Genomic DNA, 20,332 nt, shown 5'->3' on the forward strand with positions numbered 1-20,332 from the left:
GCTGAGCCTCAGGATAGAAGCAGCCTTGCGCCCGGCAACCCTAAAAGAACCTACCTATGAAAGGAAAATTTGAGAAGGGGCTAGGCTACGGAGGGAACAGTAAATGCTTCTATAAATTATACAAGTTTGCAGATTCTCTGATCACAACCTTTCCCCGAGATCAACCTCAGATCTGCTTTTCTAAAAACGTTGGATAGCAACCTAAGAGGCTTAGTTACAAACTGACAGAAATAGAAAGGTAGTTTGAAGAGTACTGGAAGAATTTTTAGAATTTGTTTGGAGGTTCCCCTTTTCTGACCACGGACGATAAGCCTCCCTGTTACCGCAGCCTCCGGGAGCAGAAAAATGCGGGGGAAACTCGGACTCCGAGTCCCAAGCTGAAGTAGGAGGGGCTAAAAGGCTGAGGCAGGGACGTCCACACACACACCACACTCCCCCCCGCCCCCGGTGGAGCGAGACGGGCGCGCTCAGGCCCCGGAAGTCCCGCCTTGCATAGCGTTCCTGGCCTCTGCTATTGGGCGGCTTCTGGGAGGGCGGGGCTCTTTTCGGCGGGCAGTTGTGACGTCACTAGCTCTTGGGTTGCTGCGGCTTCACCGTAAGGATGTAGCAATTTGACTGCCTCTAGAGAGGGGAGAGGCGGCCTCCGAGCGCTCCAGATGCCGGAAAGCTGGGACGCGGGGGCTCGTGCGCTGACCCCACTGCGATGGTAAAACGGAAGTCCTGCTCCAGCGGAGCCAGAAGCCCCCGCGGAAGCCGGGTCCTTTCCAGAACGGTGGCCCCGAGGCGGCTGCCGTGGCGGCGCCGGGAGCATCCTCACCTGGTAAGAGGCAGGAGGGGAACTTGTCACACGCCTGCCCCCACGCCGGAGGGCGGGAGCCCACCAGCTGCGCTGCGGAAGCGGTTGTAGTAATGCCTCTGGAGCTGCCACGGTCTCAGGACGGGAGCGTTCCTTTATTTTCTTACCGGGCGTTTGTCTTAAACGGGGACGAACACACAGCCCTCAGGGTGGTATTGTTTACCTGGCCCGCAGAGCGCCTTTTGCTTCAACCGTTTGGTGCTAACCGCCTACGAATTCGGATACGCTGCTGGGCGTAATATTTAAACACAAAACCGTTCATTTGATTTCTCTTTGGTTGGGCCGGAAGTACTGTTTATTCTTTGTCTTTCGGGCGTTGATGTTGAATATGTCTTTTTAGCATATTAAAATGGCTGTGCCCAAAGATGCCGTCCCTTCCTTGTCGGAATGCCAGTGCGGGATCTGCATGGAAATCTTCATCGAGCCGGTGACGCTGCCTTGTAATCACACGCTCTGTAATGCATGCTTCCAGTCGACTGTGGAGAAGGCCAACCTGTGCTGTCCCTTCTGTCGTCGTCGGGTCTCTTCGTGGACCCGGTATCATACTCGAAGAAATTCTCTCATCAATAGGGAACTGTGGGAGATAATCCAAAAACACTACCCAAAGGAATGCAAACTTCGAGTCTCAGGGCAAGAATTAGAAGAAACCGGTGAGTAAAACCCAGCGTGTTTGTTGGCTAAAAAAAAACCAAAATCCTTTAAAAAATGAATAATAAAAAGAATCATTGCTAATCCATTTTTTAAAGGATTAAAAAAAAAAGAGAAAGCTCAATTAGTATTTGTCTAAATTATTTAGCGGTGGTAAAGTCAGAGACAAGATTTCGTTCATTGGTATAATACTCAGGCTGCTGTTCAGTTAGTGTTTGTTGGGTTAAAAATGAAAAGAAAAAACAAGAATTTGAGTCTTATTCTTATGGAAAGTTGTATAAATATTCAGATGAGCAATAGTGGTAGTATAGTAACAGCAGAAATAAGGAAACTACTGGATTCCTGTGTTAATATTTCTTTTACTTTCACTTACTTTCTCTAACTTACGTGCTTATACATCTCCATCTTAAGCACGCAGTGATCCTAAACTAGCTTTTTTTTAAACCAGTTCCCTCTGGTTAAGCCATTTTTATGCAAAGTCCTCCACAGTGTGGACTCAGCAGCTATTGAGAATGACCCAAAAGGAACAATTTTGACTGTAGCATTTTGATCACTTATGTGGATCATTAAGCTATGAAAATTTTTTTGTCTTAAATGTGGTGTCTGTGCTCTGGAGTGCTTGCCTTTTTTTGTGTTGGAATTATTTTTATTGTAAATATATATAACAATGTGCTATTTTAATCATATTTTAAAATATTTTTTAATTGATTTCAGAGAGGAAGGGAGAGGGATAGATAGAAGCATCAGTTATGAGAGAGTCATTCATAGGCTGCCTCCGGCACACCACCTACTGGGGTTTGAGCTTGCAACCAAGGTACATGCCCTTGACAGGAATCGAACCCTGGACCCTTTGACCCTTCAGTCCGTGGGTTGACACTCTATCCACTGAACCAAATCAGGGCGACATGTTCTCTTTAATTTTTTTTTCTAATTACAGTTTATATTCAATATTATTTTGTATTAGTTTCAGGTGTACAGCATAGTGTTGAGACAATCATGTATTTTACAAAGTGTTTCCTTAATATTTCCAGTACCCACCTGGCACCATATATAGTTATTACACTATTATTGACTATATTTCCTATGCTGTATTTTACATCCTCATTACTATTTTGTAATTACCAATATTATCAATCTACTTCTCAATTTCTTCACCTTTTTTTTTGAGAATTTTTTGATTTTTTAAAAATGTTTTATTGATTTTAGAGAAAGAGGAAGGGAGAGTATTAGAGAGGTAGAAACATCAATGAGAGAGAAATATTGACCGTCTGCCTCCTGCATGCCCCTCCACTGGGGATGGAGCCCACAATCCAGGTGTTTTCCCTGATGGGAAATCGAACCGTGACCTCCTGGTGCATAGGTCAGTGCTCAGCTACTGAGCCACACCGGCCAGGCTGTACCAAGCTTTTTTATCCACTTATCTACTGATGGACACTTGGGGTTGCTTTCATATCTTAACTACTGGAAATAACATTACAGTGAACATAGGGATGCAGATATTCTTTTGAATTAGTGTTTTACGTTTCTTCAGAGATAAATTAGAAGTGGAATCACTGGGGCATAAGGCCGTTCCTTTTTTTTTTAATTTCAGAGAGAAACAAGAGGAAAACATTCATCGGCAGCCTCCTACACACCCCTTACCAGGGATCAAGTTTGCAACTCCGGGCATGTGCCCTGACTGGCAACCTTTCAGTGCACAGGATGATGCCCAACTGAGCCACAGTGGCCAGGGCAAGGCCTCTCCATTTTTCACTTTTTTGAGGAGCCTCCGTACTGTTTTCCATAGTGGCTGCAACAATCTGCATTCCCACTACCACTGCATGAGGGCTCCCTTTTCTTCACATCCTCACCAACACTCATGATAGCCATTCTGATAGGTATGAGGTGATATCTCATTGTGATTTTAATTTGCATGTCTCTTGATGATTACTGACATTGAGCATCTTTTCATATGTCTGTTCCACACGTTTTTCTTATTCCATGGTGTTCCTTGGCTTGCAGTTGCATAATTCCAATCTCTGCCTCCAAGTCACATGGCCTATCCCAGTGTGTCTCTGTCTTTACATACTCATCTTCTTTCTGTCTGCTTTCTTTTTTTAAAAAAAATACATTTTATTGATTTTTTACAGAGAGGGAGAGGGATAGAGAGCCAGAAACATCGATGAGAGAGAAACATCGATCAGCTGCCTCCTGCACACCCCCCACTGGGGATGTACCCGCAACCCAGGTACATGCCCTTGACCGGAATCGAACCCGGGACACTTCAGTCCGCAGGCCGACGCTCTATCCACTGAGCCAAACCAGTTTCGGCCTGTCTGCTTTCTTATGAGGACACCTGTGATATTGGATTAAGGGCCCACTCTACTCCAGTACATCTTACATTCAGTACTTAGTTACATCTACAACAACTCTGTTTCCAAATAAGGTCACATTCTTAGGTGCAGGGTGTTAGGACTTCTATATTCAACTCATAACAGCAATCCTGCTGTGTGTATTCTTTTGTGCAAGGTTCTTTTACTCAGTGCCAAGTTCAGGATTCATCTTACATTATGGGTATTGCTAGTTTATTAATTTTTTATTTTTAAATATCATTCTGTTTGACTATATCATACTTGGTTAGCTGTGCTCCAGTTGATGGCACCTCAGCCATTTTCATAAAGTTGCTGTGAAGATTCTTGTACAAGTTTGTTTTGTGGTCTTATGTTTTCATTTTTTTCTTGTGTAAGTACTTAGTGGAATGCTCAGTGATAGAGTATGTTTGGTTGTATAAAAAGCTGCCAGGTCATTTTCCAAAGTGGTTGTATTTTCTAATCCCAGCAACAATGTACAGTTGACCCTTGAACAACGGGTTTGAACTGCATGGGTCCACTTATTTGCAGCTTTTTTTTTTTTTTTTTAAATAGTACTTGTGCTATTTCAGTTCGAGTTTGGGAGTCAGCTGATCTGGAGGGCCAATAGTATGCATTGCTCTATAGTATTTTATATAGGGACTAGAGGCCTGTTGCAGGAAGATTCCTGCAAGAATAGGGCTTCCTGCGGCCATCTCTGACGCCCGCCTGCTTCCCTCTCTTCTCCACCACCCCGCTTGCTTCTCCGCAGCTTCGCTCCCTTCTGCAGCGCTTAGCTTCCTTCTATGCTGTCTTTGTCTTCGCTCTGCTCCTGAATATGCAAATTAACTGCCATCTTGGTCGGGTTCGTTTGCATACTCGCTCCTGATTGGCTTGTGGGTGTGGCAGAGGTACGGTCAATTTGCATGTTTCTCTTTTATTAGATAGGATGTAAACATCCTTCGTTTTTGGTATCCATGGGGTATCCTGGAACAAAGGGATTGAAGAAGAATTTTCCACAAATTTTTAATTTTTTTGTTGTTTACTGAGACAGTCTACTAATCTCTTTGCTGTGTAGGGTTACTTTCTTTGTATTCCTTTAATGGAGTCTGGAGAAAGATTTAAGTGTACATATTCATGTGGCATTTTGAACCTCTGGTTGTTCTTTTCTTTTATTAGTTAGTTAGTTTTTCTTTTAAAATGGAACTCCATAAAGTAGATTTTGCTGTAGCTGTTAATAATTGTACATTTTATTTTAATTCTGGGTTTTTATATTAATACAGTTTTAATGGAAGACAAAGCTAGCCATAAAATTTTGTGTTGCCTCTTATATTATTTTTTTTCTTAATCTGGAACAGTTGATGACTATCAGCCAGTTCACCTGTTAAGTAAACCTGGAGAATTGAGAAGAGAATATGAAGAGGAGATAAGCAAGGTAGGAATTAAATAGTTATTCTGTTTTTGGAAAATTGTCTGTTGTGTTTTCATTTTCACATTTTACATGTAGTTTTATGTGCTTATATAAATAGTATATATTGAAATGTAATTTTAATGTACTTTATAAAGGCTCCATTTTTTATGTGTTCACAATAGTTACAAACTAGCTTTAATTTATTGGTGCTCTTATGTGATAGTTATTCCTAATCATTTTCATTTTCCTGAAGCTTTGAGCTTAAAGGAAGAAATATTGTGGTAGATTATGGGTGTTTTAGTCCATTAAGGATGCTAAGACAAAAATACCAAAGATTTAGCGGGCTTGAAACAACAAACATTTCTTATAGTTCTGGAGGCTGGGAAGTTCAAGATCCAAGGTATTTGGTAGATCCAGTCGGGAAAAGGAGAAAAAGAGGAGAGAAGAGAGAGAGAGGTCAGGAGAGAGACAGCAGGAGATAGAGAGAGCATCTCTCTTGTGTCTCATGATATCAGGGTACTAATCCCATTATCCTATTCATGAGGACATGACATAGGCCCGATGCACAAAATTCATGCAAGAGTAGGCCTTCCTTCCTCCGGCTGCCGGCACTGGCTTCCCTCTGGCACCCGGGACCCAGGCTTCCCTTGCAGCCTGGCTTCGTCCAAAAGGTCGTCCGGAAGGATGTCCAGTCTAATTACCATATTATGCTTTTATTATTATAGATAGATATTGCAAGAGTATTAAAAAGTTCAGAGAAGAATTGTTCTCTATTAACTATTTTTAAGGTGGAGGCAGAGCGACGGGCCAGTGAGGAAGAAGAAAACAAAGCCAGTGAAGAGTACATACAGAAACTATTGGCAGAGGAGGAGGAAGAAGAAAAGAGACAGGCAGAAAAAAGGAGAAGAGAGATGGAAGAACAACTAAAAAGTGATGAAGAACTGGCAAGAAAGCTAAGCATTAATATTGTAAGTTTTAGGAGATAATTTTGGAAGTTTTAACATTCCTATTGCTTTGACTATGTAATTTTCAAAGAAATGTTCACCATAACTACAAGCTATTGCTGACATTTGTTCTACTGAAAACTTCTTTCAGTTTTCGTATATTGTTAATATTTGCGCTAATTCAAGTATACTTGAAAAAACTTTTATATTATTAGTAAACTGAAATTATGCAGGAAAGCTATTCAATGAAAAATGAGAGCTTCCTTTTCCCCCTCCACCTCTTCACTCCCATTCTCTTCCATTACATCAGTCCCAAAGTTTAGCACTATTAACCATTTCTTAAAACTATTTTTCTTATTTGCCTAAAAAAGATTTATCAGTTATACTATTTTTTTCTTGCCTTTTTTCACTTGATATATCTTAGAGATTTTTTTTTTGTGTGTGTATTACTACATATACTCTAATTCTTTTAAAGAGTGTTATACTGTTCCATTGTATTGATATAGATCATTTTTAGAAAGTGAAGCACATTAAATTCTTAATATATTAAAGCTGAATTTTATTATTTTGCTGTAGTTAAATTACTGCATAGGGGAAATGAATGAAAGAAAGGGTAAAAACGCATACTTTAAGACTAAAGAATACAATGGGACCCAGTTATTTGAAAGAACCTGGCAGAATTACCCTGGGATTTAAAAAAAAAAATAAACTGTTCTATATCTACTGAATCAGAATCTCTGGGGATGGGACTTAGGGAATACCATTCTCAGAGGCATCTAGGGAAGTCTGAGGTATATTCAGGTTTGAGAGCCTCTAAAAACAATTCCTCTGCTTTCAAACAATAAATATGTTAAAGTACACTTACTAAAAAGAACTATATCCAGAGTTGGGATTTTTTTTTTTTTTCATTTTTGAGAGGTCTACCATTAATATATTCAAGTTTTAGATTGTATGCCCTTTTTAATATACTTTCTTTTTAAAATTTAAGTAAAATAGCTTTATAAAGGTACACAATAAGAAGTAAAGACATTGACCGATAGAATAACAAATAGGATAAGAAAGAGAATACAAGGGTGGGCAAAATAGGTTTACATAATACAGATAAATAATACAGTAGTTAATAAATGATATAGCCCTAGCCGCATAGCTGTTTTGCATGCTCACAGATGTACACATACTTTTGCCTGCCCAGTAATTCAAAGAGGATAATCTTTACCTGTCTTTTAAGAGTCTGTTATTCTAACCCTTGTTTTCACATGGGATTATAGAGTAGATTTTTTTATATTTTAGGGTAATTTTTGTTAATTGTGCAAGTTGGGTGGTCCAAGGTCAAATGCCTATCACCACCAGTTATATTCATTTTTCCAGTAGTGTGGTAAGAAACTTATGAGACTACAGCAAGTAAATATTCATATTATTTATTGGTATGACCGTAAGTCCCCAAGTTAAATTACTTATACATAAAACTAACTTTTATTCCAGGTATATCTATACCTCTTTGAATTTACCCCTATAGATAAAGGTAGTTATGTGAAACTATTCATTAGAAATATTAACAAATTATCCTATCTAATAAAAGAGTAATATGCAAATTGACTGTCACTCCAACACACAAGATGGAAGCCCCCATGTGGTCAAAGATGGCTGCCACAAGATGGCCAGCAGGGGAGGGCAGTTGTGGGTGATCAGGCCAGCAGCAGAAAGCAGTTAGGGGCGACCAGGCCTGCAGGAGAGGGCAGTTAGGAGTGACTGGGCCGGCAGGGGAGGGACTAGGCCTGCAGGGGAGGACAGTTAGGTGGTCCAGGCCTGCAGGGGAGGGCAGTTGGGGGGGCGACCAGGCCTGCAGGGGAGGGCAGTTGGGGGGGGACCAGGACTGCAGGGGAGGGCATTTAGGGGTGACCAGGCCAGCAGGGGAGGGCAGTTGGGGGCGACCAGGCCTGCAGGGGATGGCAGTTGGGGGCGACCAGGCTGGCAGGGGAGGGCAGTTAAGGGGTGACCAGGCTGGCAAGGGAGGGCAGTTAGGGGTTAGCGGGCCAGTAGGAGAGGGCAGTTAGGGGCAATCGGGCCGGCAAGGGAGCAGTTAGGCGTTGATCAAGCTGACCAGGGAGTGGTTAGGGGGTGATCAGGCTGGCAGGCAGAAGCGGTTAGGGGCAATCAGGCAGGCAGAAGCGGGGTGAGCGGTTTGGAGCCAGCAGTCCTAGATTGTGAGAGGGATCCCAGATTGGAGAAGGTACAGGCTGGGCTGAGGGACACACACCTCTTCCCCGCCCCATCTACATGCACGAATTTCATGCACCAGGCCTCTAGTCATATAATAAGATTAGTATCGTTATGCCTTTTGTGCTCTTTCATGTAGAGTAAAAATATAATTAATTTAGATCAACTTGGATGAACTTAATCTTTTTTGTTTTGTTTTTGGACTTAACCTTGTTTATACTAATTTTTACATAATTTCATTCAGAGGGTGTGTAGAATTTAAATGTAAGCATAATTCCTGAAAAATTTTGTTGTGAATTGAGTTAGTTGAATTAATAGCTTATTTTATTATAAATTTATTTTAATAATGTCTTTTATGCTTTTTCTGTTGTTAAAGAACAACTTCTGTGAGAAAAAAGTCTTGGCTTCTCCCATGAATTCCAGAAAATCTGATCCAGTCACAAGCAAGTTGCAAAAGAAAAGTAAAAATAAACAAACAAATACTGGAGATATTCAGAAGTAAGTGAACATGGCTGTTTATCAGTTATTGACCACCTACTGTATGCCAGTGTTTTTTGTTCATGTAGTTCACTAACTGTCAAAATTTGGTCTATGCACTCTGCATGAAAACCCTGCAGATGGGCTGAGATTGATATAAAATGAAAATAAGAGAGCTACTCACATAGCTTATATTCCTGGCTAGCATGAAGAGAGATATGAATTATTTTTTAATCTTGATTGCTGAGGGTTTCCATGATGTTCCCATTTTCTCAAAACTAACCATTGGGCCCTGGCCGATTTAGCTTGGTGGTTCAGCACATTGGCTCTTGGACAGAAGGGTCCGGGTTCAATTCCTAGTCAAGGGTTGAAGGCCCAAGCCCAGCCTTGCAGGAGGGCAGGAGGCAGCCTATTGGTGCATCTTTCATATTGGTGTTTCTTTCTTTCTCTTCCTCTTTCTTTCTCTCTCTCTCTCACTCTCTTTCCCTCCCTCCCTCTCTCCCTCCCTCTCACTTTCTAAAAATCAATGGAAAAAATATCCTTGGGAGAGGATTAACCAAAAAAAAGATTTAAAAACTAACCAGTTGGATTTTGTTTTCCCCTTGGTTTAGGTCTTCCTCACTGAAGGAGTTTATAATTTGGCATCTAGATCATTCACCCACTTTTTCCCAGTTTATGCATTATATTTCTTCTCTACTCTAAAAAGGTATGAGTCATGTAGTCAACAGTGGAGCAATGGTTTAGCTTCCCCACAACACCCCTCCAGCATCAGGTAGAATTGATGACTATGAGTATATAAGCTTTCCCATCATAATTCATAGTTTAAAAAGTTTAAGAAACACAATCTAGACTTCAGAAACATAATGGCTTTTGGTTCAGCTGAGACAATATGTGCAGAATTCTTGCGGAATTCTTAGAAATTTTGGATTTGGGGTTTGGACAATTGGATTTGGCGGGGGGGGGGGGCAGAGTTAAATGGAGTGCCTGCTATTAAAAGAAAAACTAGCTCGGCCAGTGTGGGTCAGTGGTTGAGCATCGACCTCTGAACCAAGGAGGTAATAGTTCCATTCCTGGTCAGGGCACATGCCCAGGTTTTGGATTAATCCCCAGTGGACCGCGTGTAGGAGGTAGCCAATTAATGATTCTCCCTCATCATTGATGTTTTTCTCTCTCCCTCTCCCTTCCTCTCTGATATCAATAGAAATGTATTTTTTAAAAATAAATAAATATGGCAGTATCAATATTGTTAATGCTGATATTATGCAAAGTAGAAACCAAAAGAAAAACCATTAATAGGAGAAAAGCAGAGGGATTGCATAATTACATAATATTCTGCTTAAAGCAAATAACATGAATCTTCATGCATCTAAATATATATTTTGAAATACACAAAAATAAAAAATTAATAGAAAAAATGGACCTAATAAACTGACAAATTTTAATAAACTGGTGAATTTAAAAGCAGGAATTGAGAAGCTGGTGGATTAAAAGTTAAAATAAAGTCCTAGCCAGTTTGGCTCAGTGGATAGAGCGTCGGGCTACGGATGAAGGGTCCTGGGTTCTATTCCTGCCAAGGGCACATGCCCAGGTTATGGGCTCGATCCCCAGTAGGGGGCGTGCAGGAGGCACCGATCAATAATACTCTGTCATCATTGATGTTTCTATCTCTCCCTTTCCCTTCCTCTCTGAAATCAATAAGAAGAAATGTATTTTAAAAAGAATAATTTAATAAAAAAAAGTTAAAATAAAGTTAAAACAGATAAGGTCTAGTCTCTAGAATATATAAAGAATTCTTAATATAACTCAACAATAAGACAATAAATGGACTTTAATAGATATTTCTTTAAAAATGCACAAATAGCCAGTAAGCACATAAAAAGATGCTCAATATCATTAGTCTTTATGGGAAATGTAAAAACTACAATGAGATACCATTTCATACCCACTAGGATATCTATAATCCAAAAAAAGGAGGAAATAACAAATATTGGCAAAAATGTAGAAAAGTTGGGATCTTATGCATTGGTGGTGAGAATATCAGGTGGTGCAGCCACTGTGGAAAACAGTTTGGCAGTTCCTTAGAAAGTTTAATAGACTTACCATGAGAGTCAGCATTCAACTCCTAGATATTTACCCAAAAGAATTAGAAACAGGTTTTTAACAAATGTTAGTGTCAGCACTTCAACTAGCCAAAAGGTGGAAACAGCCCAAATGTTCATTGAGGGATGAATGGATAAACAAAATGTATATCCATAGAATGGAATATTATTCAACCGTGAAAAGGGAAATGACAGCCTGGCCGACGTAGCTCAGTTGTTGAGTGTTGTCCTATGAACCAGGAGGTCATGGTTCAGTTCCTGGTCAGGGCACATGCCTGGATTTCAGGCTCAATCCCCAGTGTGGGGCATGTAGGAGGCAGCCAATTAATGATTTTCTCTCACCATTGATGTTTCTATCTCTCCCTTTCCCTTCCTCCCTGAAATCAATTAAAACATATATATTTTTTAGAAAAGGGGAATGACATACTGATACAGTCTATAATTGGATGAACTTCAGAAACATGCTAAGTGAAAAGCTAGAAATTAAACTTTCTAGCAATATTAAGTGTTATAGAGGATAAGAAGCACTTAACATGCTTCGGGGGAGTTTAAAAGATTGATACTCTATAACTGGAGTATAGACACTAAAGAAACTCCAGAAGACACGTCCAGGAATGTGCCCAGCAGTACTATTCATAACAGTAAAGAGCCAGAAGCACCCATATTCCAACAGTAGAACAGAGTATTATCCAACAGTGAAAATGAATTTTAGCTAAGGAAAACATGCATGATTCAGGAAAACGTTGGGTGAAAAAAACAAGTTGTGGAAGAAGACATGTAGTATGATTCTCTATACATAAGGTTCAAATTATGCAGTACTAAAGCAATAAGGTGTTTAGGATACAGGTGTGTGGTAAAACTATTTTTTAAAGCAAGAGATAAATAACTCATGCCCTAGCCAGTGTGATTCAGTGGATAGAGCATCAGCTTGCGGACTGAAGGGTCTTGGGTTCAATTCCAGTCAAGGGCACATGCCTGATTTGCAGGCTCAATCCCCAGTAGGGGGCGTATGGTAGGCAGCCGATCAATGATTCTCTCTTATCATTGACGCTTCTATCTCCATTTCCCTCTCCCTTCCTCTCTGAAATCAATAAAAATATATTTTTTTAAAGAGAGATAAATAACTCAGGATAATCATCTCTGAAATGGGAGACAAAGAGGAGGCCCCCCATAGGGATTTTAAAATCAGTGATTGTTAGTATAAGGGTTCTTGTGATCTTGTAAATTTTTTAGTATATTTTTATTGATTTCAAAGAGGAAGGGAGAGGGAGAGAGAGAAACATCAATGATGAGAGAGAATCATTGATCAACTGCCTCCTGCACGCAACCCGGGCATATGCCCTGACTGGGAATCAAACAGTGACCTCCTGGTTTATAGGTCAACACTCAGCCACCAAGCCATGCTTGCCGGGCTCCATGTCTCTTTCCATATGAACAGCTGAAAACATACTTTTGCCCACCCCCATATTGTGAATGTTACATATATTTTGTAACTATTCTCTCCAAAACTATTTGTTCTCATGAGGTAGGCTCTCTTAGATCTTTATGACACAGTGAAAAAAGAAAATCTCAGCCCTGGCCAGGTGATTCAGTTGGTTGGAGCGTCATCCCATACAACAAAAGATTGTGGGTTCAATTCTTGGTCAGGGTCAGGGCACATAACCTAGGTTTCGGGTTCTATCCCTGGTCAGGATGCATATGGGAGGCAACCAATCGATGTTTCTTATGTCAGTGTTTCTCTCCCCCTCTCCCCCTCTCCCCCTCCCTCTCCCTCCCTCCCTACCCCCCCTCACCCCCCCCCCCCTTCTTCGGTAAAAAAGCAATAAAAACATATCCTTGGGTGAGGATTTTTTTAAAAAAAGAAAAATCTCAGATAATTAGGATTCCTTTAAAAGAGATGTGTACTCTATAGAAATAAACATTTTTTAAAAAGTGGTTACAGCCCTTTGCCCATGTTGCTCAATGGGTAGAGCGTTGGTCCTTGCACTGAAGGGTTGCAGGTTCAATTCCCGGTCAAGAGCATGTACCTGGGTTGCATGTGGGAGGCAACCAATCAATGTGTCTCTCACGTTGTTTTTCTCTCTCCTCCACCCTCCCCTTCCCTTCCACTCTAAAAATCAATGGGAGGGAAACTATCCTCAGGTGAGGATTAACAACAAAAAAACAATTAACAAAAAATTGGTTATATATGAGGAAGCAAATAGGCATGGAAAGGGATGATGACCTATATTTCCTACGTTTCCGTTTAGTTTTATGGTTATTATAAGTAAAGAAGATCCAGGACAGTTCCTAAATCTTCACTGATCAAGTTGGATAAGTATCTGATCACATCTTGTTTTGTTCTTTGCTTATGGATTTCAAAACAACTATTATGCTGTAATAATTCTTACTTGGAACTAATATACTTGATGACTAATATCCAACTTTGGCAGAAGGGATTCTTCAGCTTTGGGAAACAGTTAAAATGCAACTAAATCTGGACTCCTGTTTTTCTCTTATCAACTGAAAAGGTGATTCTTGTTCTCATAAGTGTGTAGAGTATTTAGGTTGATGTAATTAAATATGTGGGTTAAATACTCTAGTTTATTTATAAGGGATATTTATTATTTGTTCTTTATATGAGATTTTTGTCTAGGTTTTATTTTATTCTATATACTACTCAGTGCTTTTTTACGCAGTGGAACTCTGGTTGTATATATTATTTGCAATCAGACCTTTTTTTTCATTGTTTTCTTTATTAAAAATGAAAGCTAGCTGCTCTTTGAAAATCACCCGAAGTCACCACTACTTAAAGACATCCAACATTTTGGGAGATTTCTGCCATGTTTAAGCATAGTTGTATATGTGTTTGGATTTTTACAATTTTTAAATATACCTACCAGCTCATTACATGTCCTTTTATTCCCATTTCTTTTACAGCATTTTCCATTATATTATAAACTTTATATTTTTAGTGGTAAACAGCCTGTTAAAAATGCTTAGAAATTTTGAGAAATAATCTTCTGCTGATATGTTGATATATCTGTTTGTCCCTAAGTAGAATGTGTATGTAACAAAAATATATACCAACATGGTAAAGAAGCTAATCATGGACTTTTCCATGATAAAAAAAAATATATAGATTTTCTGATATTAAAAGCAAAAAACAGAAACTGAACATATCCTTTCTTCAGATTGAAATGTTATTTCCAGTACTTTTGGTAAGACTATACAGTCTTGGTTGTTTGATGCTATCTACCTTTTTAAGTTTTTTGAGAGTTAAGAAATTTTTAGATTTTACTTCCTTTTCTGCTCTTTTTCCCTAAGATACCAATACTCAACTTTTTAAGTTATGCTCTGGAGTTAGACTAAAATATCTGAGACAAGGGGATAGACTGTGCTCTTTCTGATAAATCATTCAGGCAACCAGACCACCTTCAGCATAAATAGCTAGTCCTTTATTATGTTGGGTACATACCACTTCTCTTTCAAAGCATTCAAACTTTGGCAAACTTTTTTTTAAAGGTATTTGTCACCTAAATCTCAGTTTGGGTCAGCATCACAGTCTGAAGTTGTACAAGAAGGCAAAAAAAACTCCATGTCTAAGGTATGTGGATGCTAAAGATGTTCTTAGTTTGGCATGTTTACTAATGCTATAGATTGCAAATACTTGTAGGTTCCTAACTTTTTTTTTTAAGTCACCATAATACATGGGACAGCATTTCTTAGTCATTTTACGCTTACCTAGACTAGGAGTCAGTAAGCAAGCTTTTTCTGTAAAGGGCCAGATAGTAAATATTTTAGGCTTTTGGTCCTTATAGTCTCAGTCACAACAATTCAATTATGCTGTTGTCATGTAAACAAATGAGCTTGTCTTTGTTCCAATCAAACTATTTGCAAAAACAGCAGGCTGAAAATGGCTCATGGGTCACAGTTTGTGGATCCTCAGTCTAGGCAATCAAACTCACAGAACTGAATAGGCTATCCTTGGTACCAACTTCACATTAAAGATTACAGGATAGGAAACAAAGCATGCTAGTAGGGTACCATCAGGCACATAATTCAGTAAGAGTCCTCACTGCACAGCTCTTAAGTGATGGCCTGGAAATGATACCACACAGAGGACTGTGGTAACCATTCTGGCTTAGAAGCCTCGTGACCCTTGAAAGTCATTTATTGTAACAACCTATGGGGGTAACTTCCAGGAGTCCCCATCAGAAACACACCCAGAGGAGTTATAAGTCATTTACAGAAGCCCCACGCTTTGACTTCCTGGTAGGTGTTGTAGATCACTTACAGTTTTAGTTCAAATGCAGTTCAGCAGTAAGGGTCATTTTTACCATAAGCTATGTGGCCTAATAACACAGGTGACATTTCACCTTTATCAGGTTTCTAGGTAAGTAGAACTAGGAAAGGTGAGCTGACACCCAGGTCTCTTTCCTGCATAAAAGGTTTGTTAACCCTTTACTCACAGGTTCCTTCTTTATTTTTTTCAATTCAGGTAGGTGGTTTTTATGAACATTTACTGTGCCAGATAATGTGTGTGTTTTCTTTAAATCTTCATCACAACCCTCAACTCTGTAATGTGGGTATCATTCTTGTGCCCATCTTACAGCTGGGAAAACTGAGGCACACAGAGATAAGAAACTTGCCCAAAGTCCCTTAAAGTAGAGGTAATGGAGGAGTCAAGTCCAGATAGTCTGATTGGTACCTGCATTGAGGATAGATGGAAGAGGCATTGTAGGGCAGGGATATTTTTTCTACCCTGTTGTTCATATTCACAGGAAAACTAGGTAAGCAGCCTAGAATTTGTTCAATCCAATCCACATTGGTTTATAAGAAATGTTATCAGGAATGATAAATACAAAAGCAAAGAAGGTAAAAGAGCCCTGGCCAGCGTGATTCTGCAGCTAAGAGTGTTGGCCTGTGCACCAAAGGGTCCCAGGATTGATTCTCCATCAAGGGCACGTACCTCGGTTGCAGATTCAATCCCAGCCCAACCAGGGCTGTGTGTAGGAGACAACCAATCGATGTGTCTCTCCGATGTGTCTCTCTCCTATCAACGTTTCTCTTTCTCTCGCTCTCCCCCTCCCTCATTCCCTCTCTCCTTTTCTGTCTCCCTCTCCCTTTTTGTCTATCCCCTCCCCTTCTCTCCCTTCCACTCTCTAAAAATCAATGGAAAAAATATCCTGGGGTGAGGAATAAAGAAGTTAAAAGAACAGAATGTCTCCAACAAGGAATCATTTTTATTCTTAGACAAATTCTCATTGAAGACTTTCTTAAGGCTTTCCCATGGTCAAAACTAATCCTGGATCTTGACTTGCCTAAGACCTATAAGTGAGAAGAATTATATTGGCCAAAGCAAGGGTTCTCAACCTAAGGTCTATGGTTAGAATCCAGAGCGTACATATGAACTTAGATGGAAGAAAAAGTTTACTTTATCTGAGCTCTCATTTTAGTGTTTTCTTTCATTATGAATGTAGACAGCAAACTATAATACATTTAATGGTACCTATGACTTTGTCATCAGTAGAAAGGATGGGTTTTTTAATCATATTTGTTGAAAATCTCTTGAAGTATCATTTATACTCATCCTTATGTCAGTATTATAAGTTATTAGACTTGCCACTGGATCTTATTTATAGATACATATTGCATCATAACTTTTAACATTTTAATAAATGTGTTGCAGTATAAACTGTTTTATTTGTGATCCTACATACTTATATTTTAAAATACTATTCTTAGAGGAGGTCTATAAGCGTCACAAAAATGCCTAAGGGAGGAGAGTTCGTGGTACAGAAAGGAGTTTAAAATCCCTGGGCTACTGGAAGTTTGTAAGATAAAAAAGAGGTGAGGTCATGCTGCCAGCTATTGGCTATATAGAGATTCTAGTTTTTTATTTGGGGGGGGGAGGGTTGTTAATCCTCACCTGACGATATTTTTCCATTGATTTTAAGAGAGCATGGAAGGAAGGGGTAGAGACAGAGAGAAACATCAATATGAGAAAGACCCATCAATTGGTTGCCTCCCACATGCGCCCCAACCAGGGCCAGGGATTGAGCCTGCAACCGAGGTATGTGCCCTTGACTAGAATCGAACCCAGGACTCTTCAGTCCATGGGCTGACACTCTCTCCACTGAGCCAAACCAGCTAGGACTAGTTTGTGGGTTTTAATCTGTAGGTTTTCTTGGGAGTAAAAATGAGGGAATGCCTTAATCTCAACTGGCACACAATAAAAATGCTATTAAAATCAATATACCTTATTAGTAGTGATAGTAATAACTACCTAATAGTGACAATTCAACTATGGTATCAGTGTAAGACATATGTAAGCCTTGATGTATAACTGTTTCACTGAGTCTTTTTCTGTTTTCTGTAGGAAACTGATAGTAGCAATGTAAAGAGCCCTGTGTGGCAAGACACAGACGTGGAGGAAGATATGCCAACACTGTCTCCACAAATATCCCTTGAAATTCAAGAACAAGGTGCAAAGTCTTCAATAGAGTCACCTATGCCTCAGTTATGTGCCAGTGATACAGAATGGTGCCTTGAAGGAGAAGTCAAAATGAGACCAAACAATCATGATAAAGAATTAAGTGCCATAAATCATGAGAGACCTGAAGCCAGTATCCCCTACCCTAGAGAAGCTGCAGTTAAGCCTTGTGGCAAAACAGAGAGTGGATGTGCTCTATCATATATGACACAGATAATTGGAAATAACACAGTTGAGACAGAAAATGAAGAGTCTTGCCTACTGATCAGTGAAGAAGGTATTTGCAAAAGAAAAAATCAGGAGTCCTCTTTTGAAGCAGTCAGGGATCCATGCTTTTCTGCAAAAAGAAGGAAAATGTCCTCCGAATCTTCCTCAGACCAAGAGGAAACAGAAACCAGCTTTACTCAAAAACTGTTAGATTTGGAACAGCTGCTTTTTGAGAGACATAAGCAAGAAGAACAGGACAGGTTATTAGCACTACAGATTCAAAAAGAGGTGGACAAAGAACAAATGAAGCCAAACCGACAGAAAGGATCCCCAGATGAATATCATTTACGTTCTACGCCCTCACCTCCAGACAAATTGCTAAATGGACAAAGGAAGAAATCCAAAAATAGGAATGTAAAAAGACAAGCTGATATAGAGCATTCAAAACCTCAAAGAGGCCCAAAAACTGAAAATTGCCAACCTTCTTTTAAGATCCAGTTGAGACATTCAGTTAATGTTAATGGAAGAAAGATGCCAAATTCTGCTAGAGATCATTGTAATGTATCTAAAAGTGTTGATTCCCTACAGCCTAGTAAGTCACAGAAAAGTATTTTTCAGATGTTTCAGAGATACACAAAGTAATGTGTGGGTAAAGGAAGAAGTATTTTAGAAACTGGTAAAGCTGGATTTGATGCTCTTTTCTATCATGGAATGTTTATAAAACTTATTCTGCTTGTGGGCACACTCATTGCCTCTAATTGAAGGACTGTGTGATTACAAGGGAGGAATATACAAATGTACTTCTGCCAAAGTCAGTGATAACCCAGAGTCTCAATTCTTAATGAATAACTGATACGCTAAATTTGACAATCCTTATAGGTAATAGATAGAAAAATGCCTGGGCCAGCTCCCAAGAAACCTTCAGGTGCCATTCTCTTTCCTCAAAAATGCCTGCTTTTTGTATGGCCTTTGCTCACCTTCTTGTTCTGACTAGTGATCAAAGCAAGATTATACTATACCAAATAGTTAAGGAATCGGGTTTAAAATCTGAGTTTATTGCTGTTTTGCCATGTATTTGTAGATCACTTGAAATCTTCCATAACACTAAAGTAATCTAATCTTTATAATTATTTTAAGCATTATAGCATTTTCTTTTATTTAAAATGGATTAAAAGCATGTGAAAACAGAAAAGTCAGAGTTTTCTGGAAAATTAAGATTATCAAATGTGCCCTCAATCAGGAATTGAATCCAAGACCCTTCGGGGCCCAGGCTGACTCTAACCACTGAGAACACCGGTCAGGGCGGAAACTCATCTCTTGATGCAAAAGGAGTTAGTTGGGGTGAGACTGAATAGAGTGAACTGATCATTTGGATGCATTAAAACTGAGTGGGTGATCAGAAACTGGGTCCGGGATGGAGTAGCAGAGCATTCTTCCTTATTTTTTCTTTGCTAAATGACACAGAAAACATTTGGGTTTATAGCCTGTCACACGATAGTAACTGGTGTTAAAATAATTAGTTACTACATTACCTGAAATTTTGGAAATTCACATTTCTATTAATCTGCTACTCTAGGGGAAAAAATGGAAATTTACTGGAGGAAAGTTAAATTATAATATACTATGTTGTAGAACCTGAGACATAAATAACCATGTATTTATTTCCTTATTTGCATTGGTAGTGATTTTTATTTGTTTATGGACAGAAATAGTGTGGTACTTGGGTTGGCCCTCTCAAAGTTAAATCAGAGGCTGTGATTCCATTTTGTGAAAGTTAACTTAAAGAATGTTAATCTATGTTTCATTAATATGAACAACTTGGAGCAATGAACAAGTTTTAATAGCATTTCTGATGATGCTTAGTTATTCATCCTTTTAAGGTAAAAATATAATAAAATGTCTTACAGCAAAAGTCTAGCTTTAATTTGGTAATATTTTTATACATTTTCGAAAATTCTTTCCTCCAGATGTTGTAACTGAAATTCTGTTAACCCTTTGCACTCGCTTGCTTTTTTCTAGATTCCTTTATTCTAATGCTAACCGTGTTGAGTCACACTCGACATCCGAGTGCAAAAGGTTAATCTTGATGCCATCTACTTCAATATTTATTGGGTAGATAATTAGGGGTAGAATTATGATGCTGATTTAAAATTTACTTTTGTCCTTTCTAAAAAAATAAAAGTAATTGCCTTCTGAGTAATGATTGTGCTGAAATGAAGTGTAGTCAGAAACTAATAAAATTTGTAAAAAATATACTAAAATTTATTATCAAACTGATATTTTTCTGCCTTTCTTTAAAGATAGATTTTTATTGATTTCAGAGAGGAAGGGAGAATGAGAGAAATAGAAACATCAATGATGAGAGAGAATCATTGATCAGTTGCTTCCTGCACACCTCCTACTGGGGATTGAGCCTGACACCCAAGCATGTTCCCTGACTGGGAATCGAACCGTGACTTCCTGATGTGTAGGTTAACACTCAGCCACTGGGCCACTCTAGTGGCTTTTTGTCTTTTTGTTGTTGTTGACAGTATTAGAGATGTCTTCCATTTCCCCTGCTTTTCCCCCCTCCACCTGGCTCTGATACTTTTCTAAGAGTGGTTTCACTTTACATTTTAGGGAAGACTTTGGATCTTCACAAATGAAAAGTTAAATAATTAAATCTTCCGTG

The 20,332-nt window shown here is 39.2% G+C and overlaps 1 protein-coding gene and 1 long non-coding RNA gene across 2 annotated transcripts in view; one reads left to right on the forward strand and one right to left on the reverse strand.

Moving 5' to 3' along the window:
• The window catches only part of LOC129148576 (uncharacterized), a 46,148-nt gene that overhangs the window by 6,365 nt on the left and 19,451 nt on the right, over window positions 1-20,332 (reverse strand). The gene's annotated exons all lie outside the window — the stretch shown is intronic.
• RNF168 (ring finger protein 168) lies at window positions 582-19,573 on the forward strand. Its single transcript, XM_008160544.3, has 7 exons — window positions 582-820; window positions 1,197-1,506; window positions 5,190-5,266; window positions 6,031-6,210; window positions 8,780-8,901; window positions 14,484-14,565; window positions 17,341-19,573. The coding sequence occupies exons 1-7, from the start codon at window positions 704-706 to the stop codon at window positions 18,301-18,303; spliced, it is 1,851 nt and encodes a 616-aa protein (XP_008158766.3). The 5' UTR covers window positions 582-703; the 3' UTR covers window positions 18,304-19,573.

The sequence above is a fragment of the Eptesicus fuscus genome, chromosome 3 (genome assembly GCF_027574615.1).
Source record: "Eptesicus fuscus isolate TK198812 chromosome 3, DD_ASM_mEF_20220401, whole genome shotgun sequence".
Classification (NCBI taxonomy): domain Eukaryota; kingdom Metazoa; phylum Chordata; class Mammalia; order Chiroptera; family Vespertilionidae; genus Eptesicus; species Eptesicus fuscus.

Bases quoted from the DNA above. Each gene is read 5' to 3' on its own strand.
- RNF168 (XM_008160544.3), top strand. From the start codon at position 704: ATGGTAAAACGGAAGTCCTGCTCCAGCGGAGCCAGAAGCCCCCGCGGA. The intron at 821-1,196 runs GTAAGAGGCAGG...ATGTCTTTTTAG, and splicing joins GCCGGGAGCATCCTCACCTG to CATATTAAAATGGCTGTGCC. The intron at 5,267-6,030 runs GTAGGAATTAAA...ACTATTTTTAAG, and splicing joins ATGAAGAGGAGATAAGCAAG to GTGGAGGCAGAGCGACGGGC.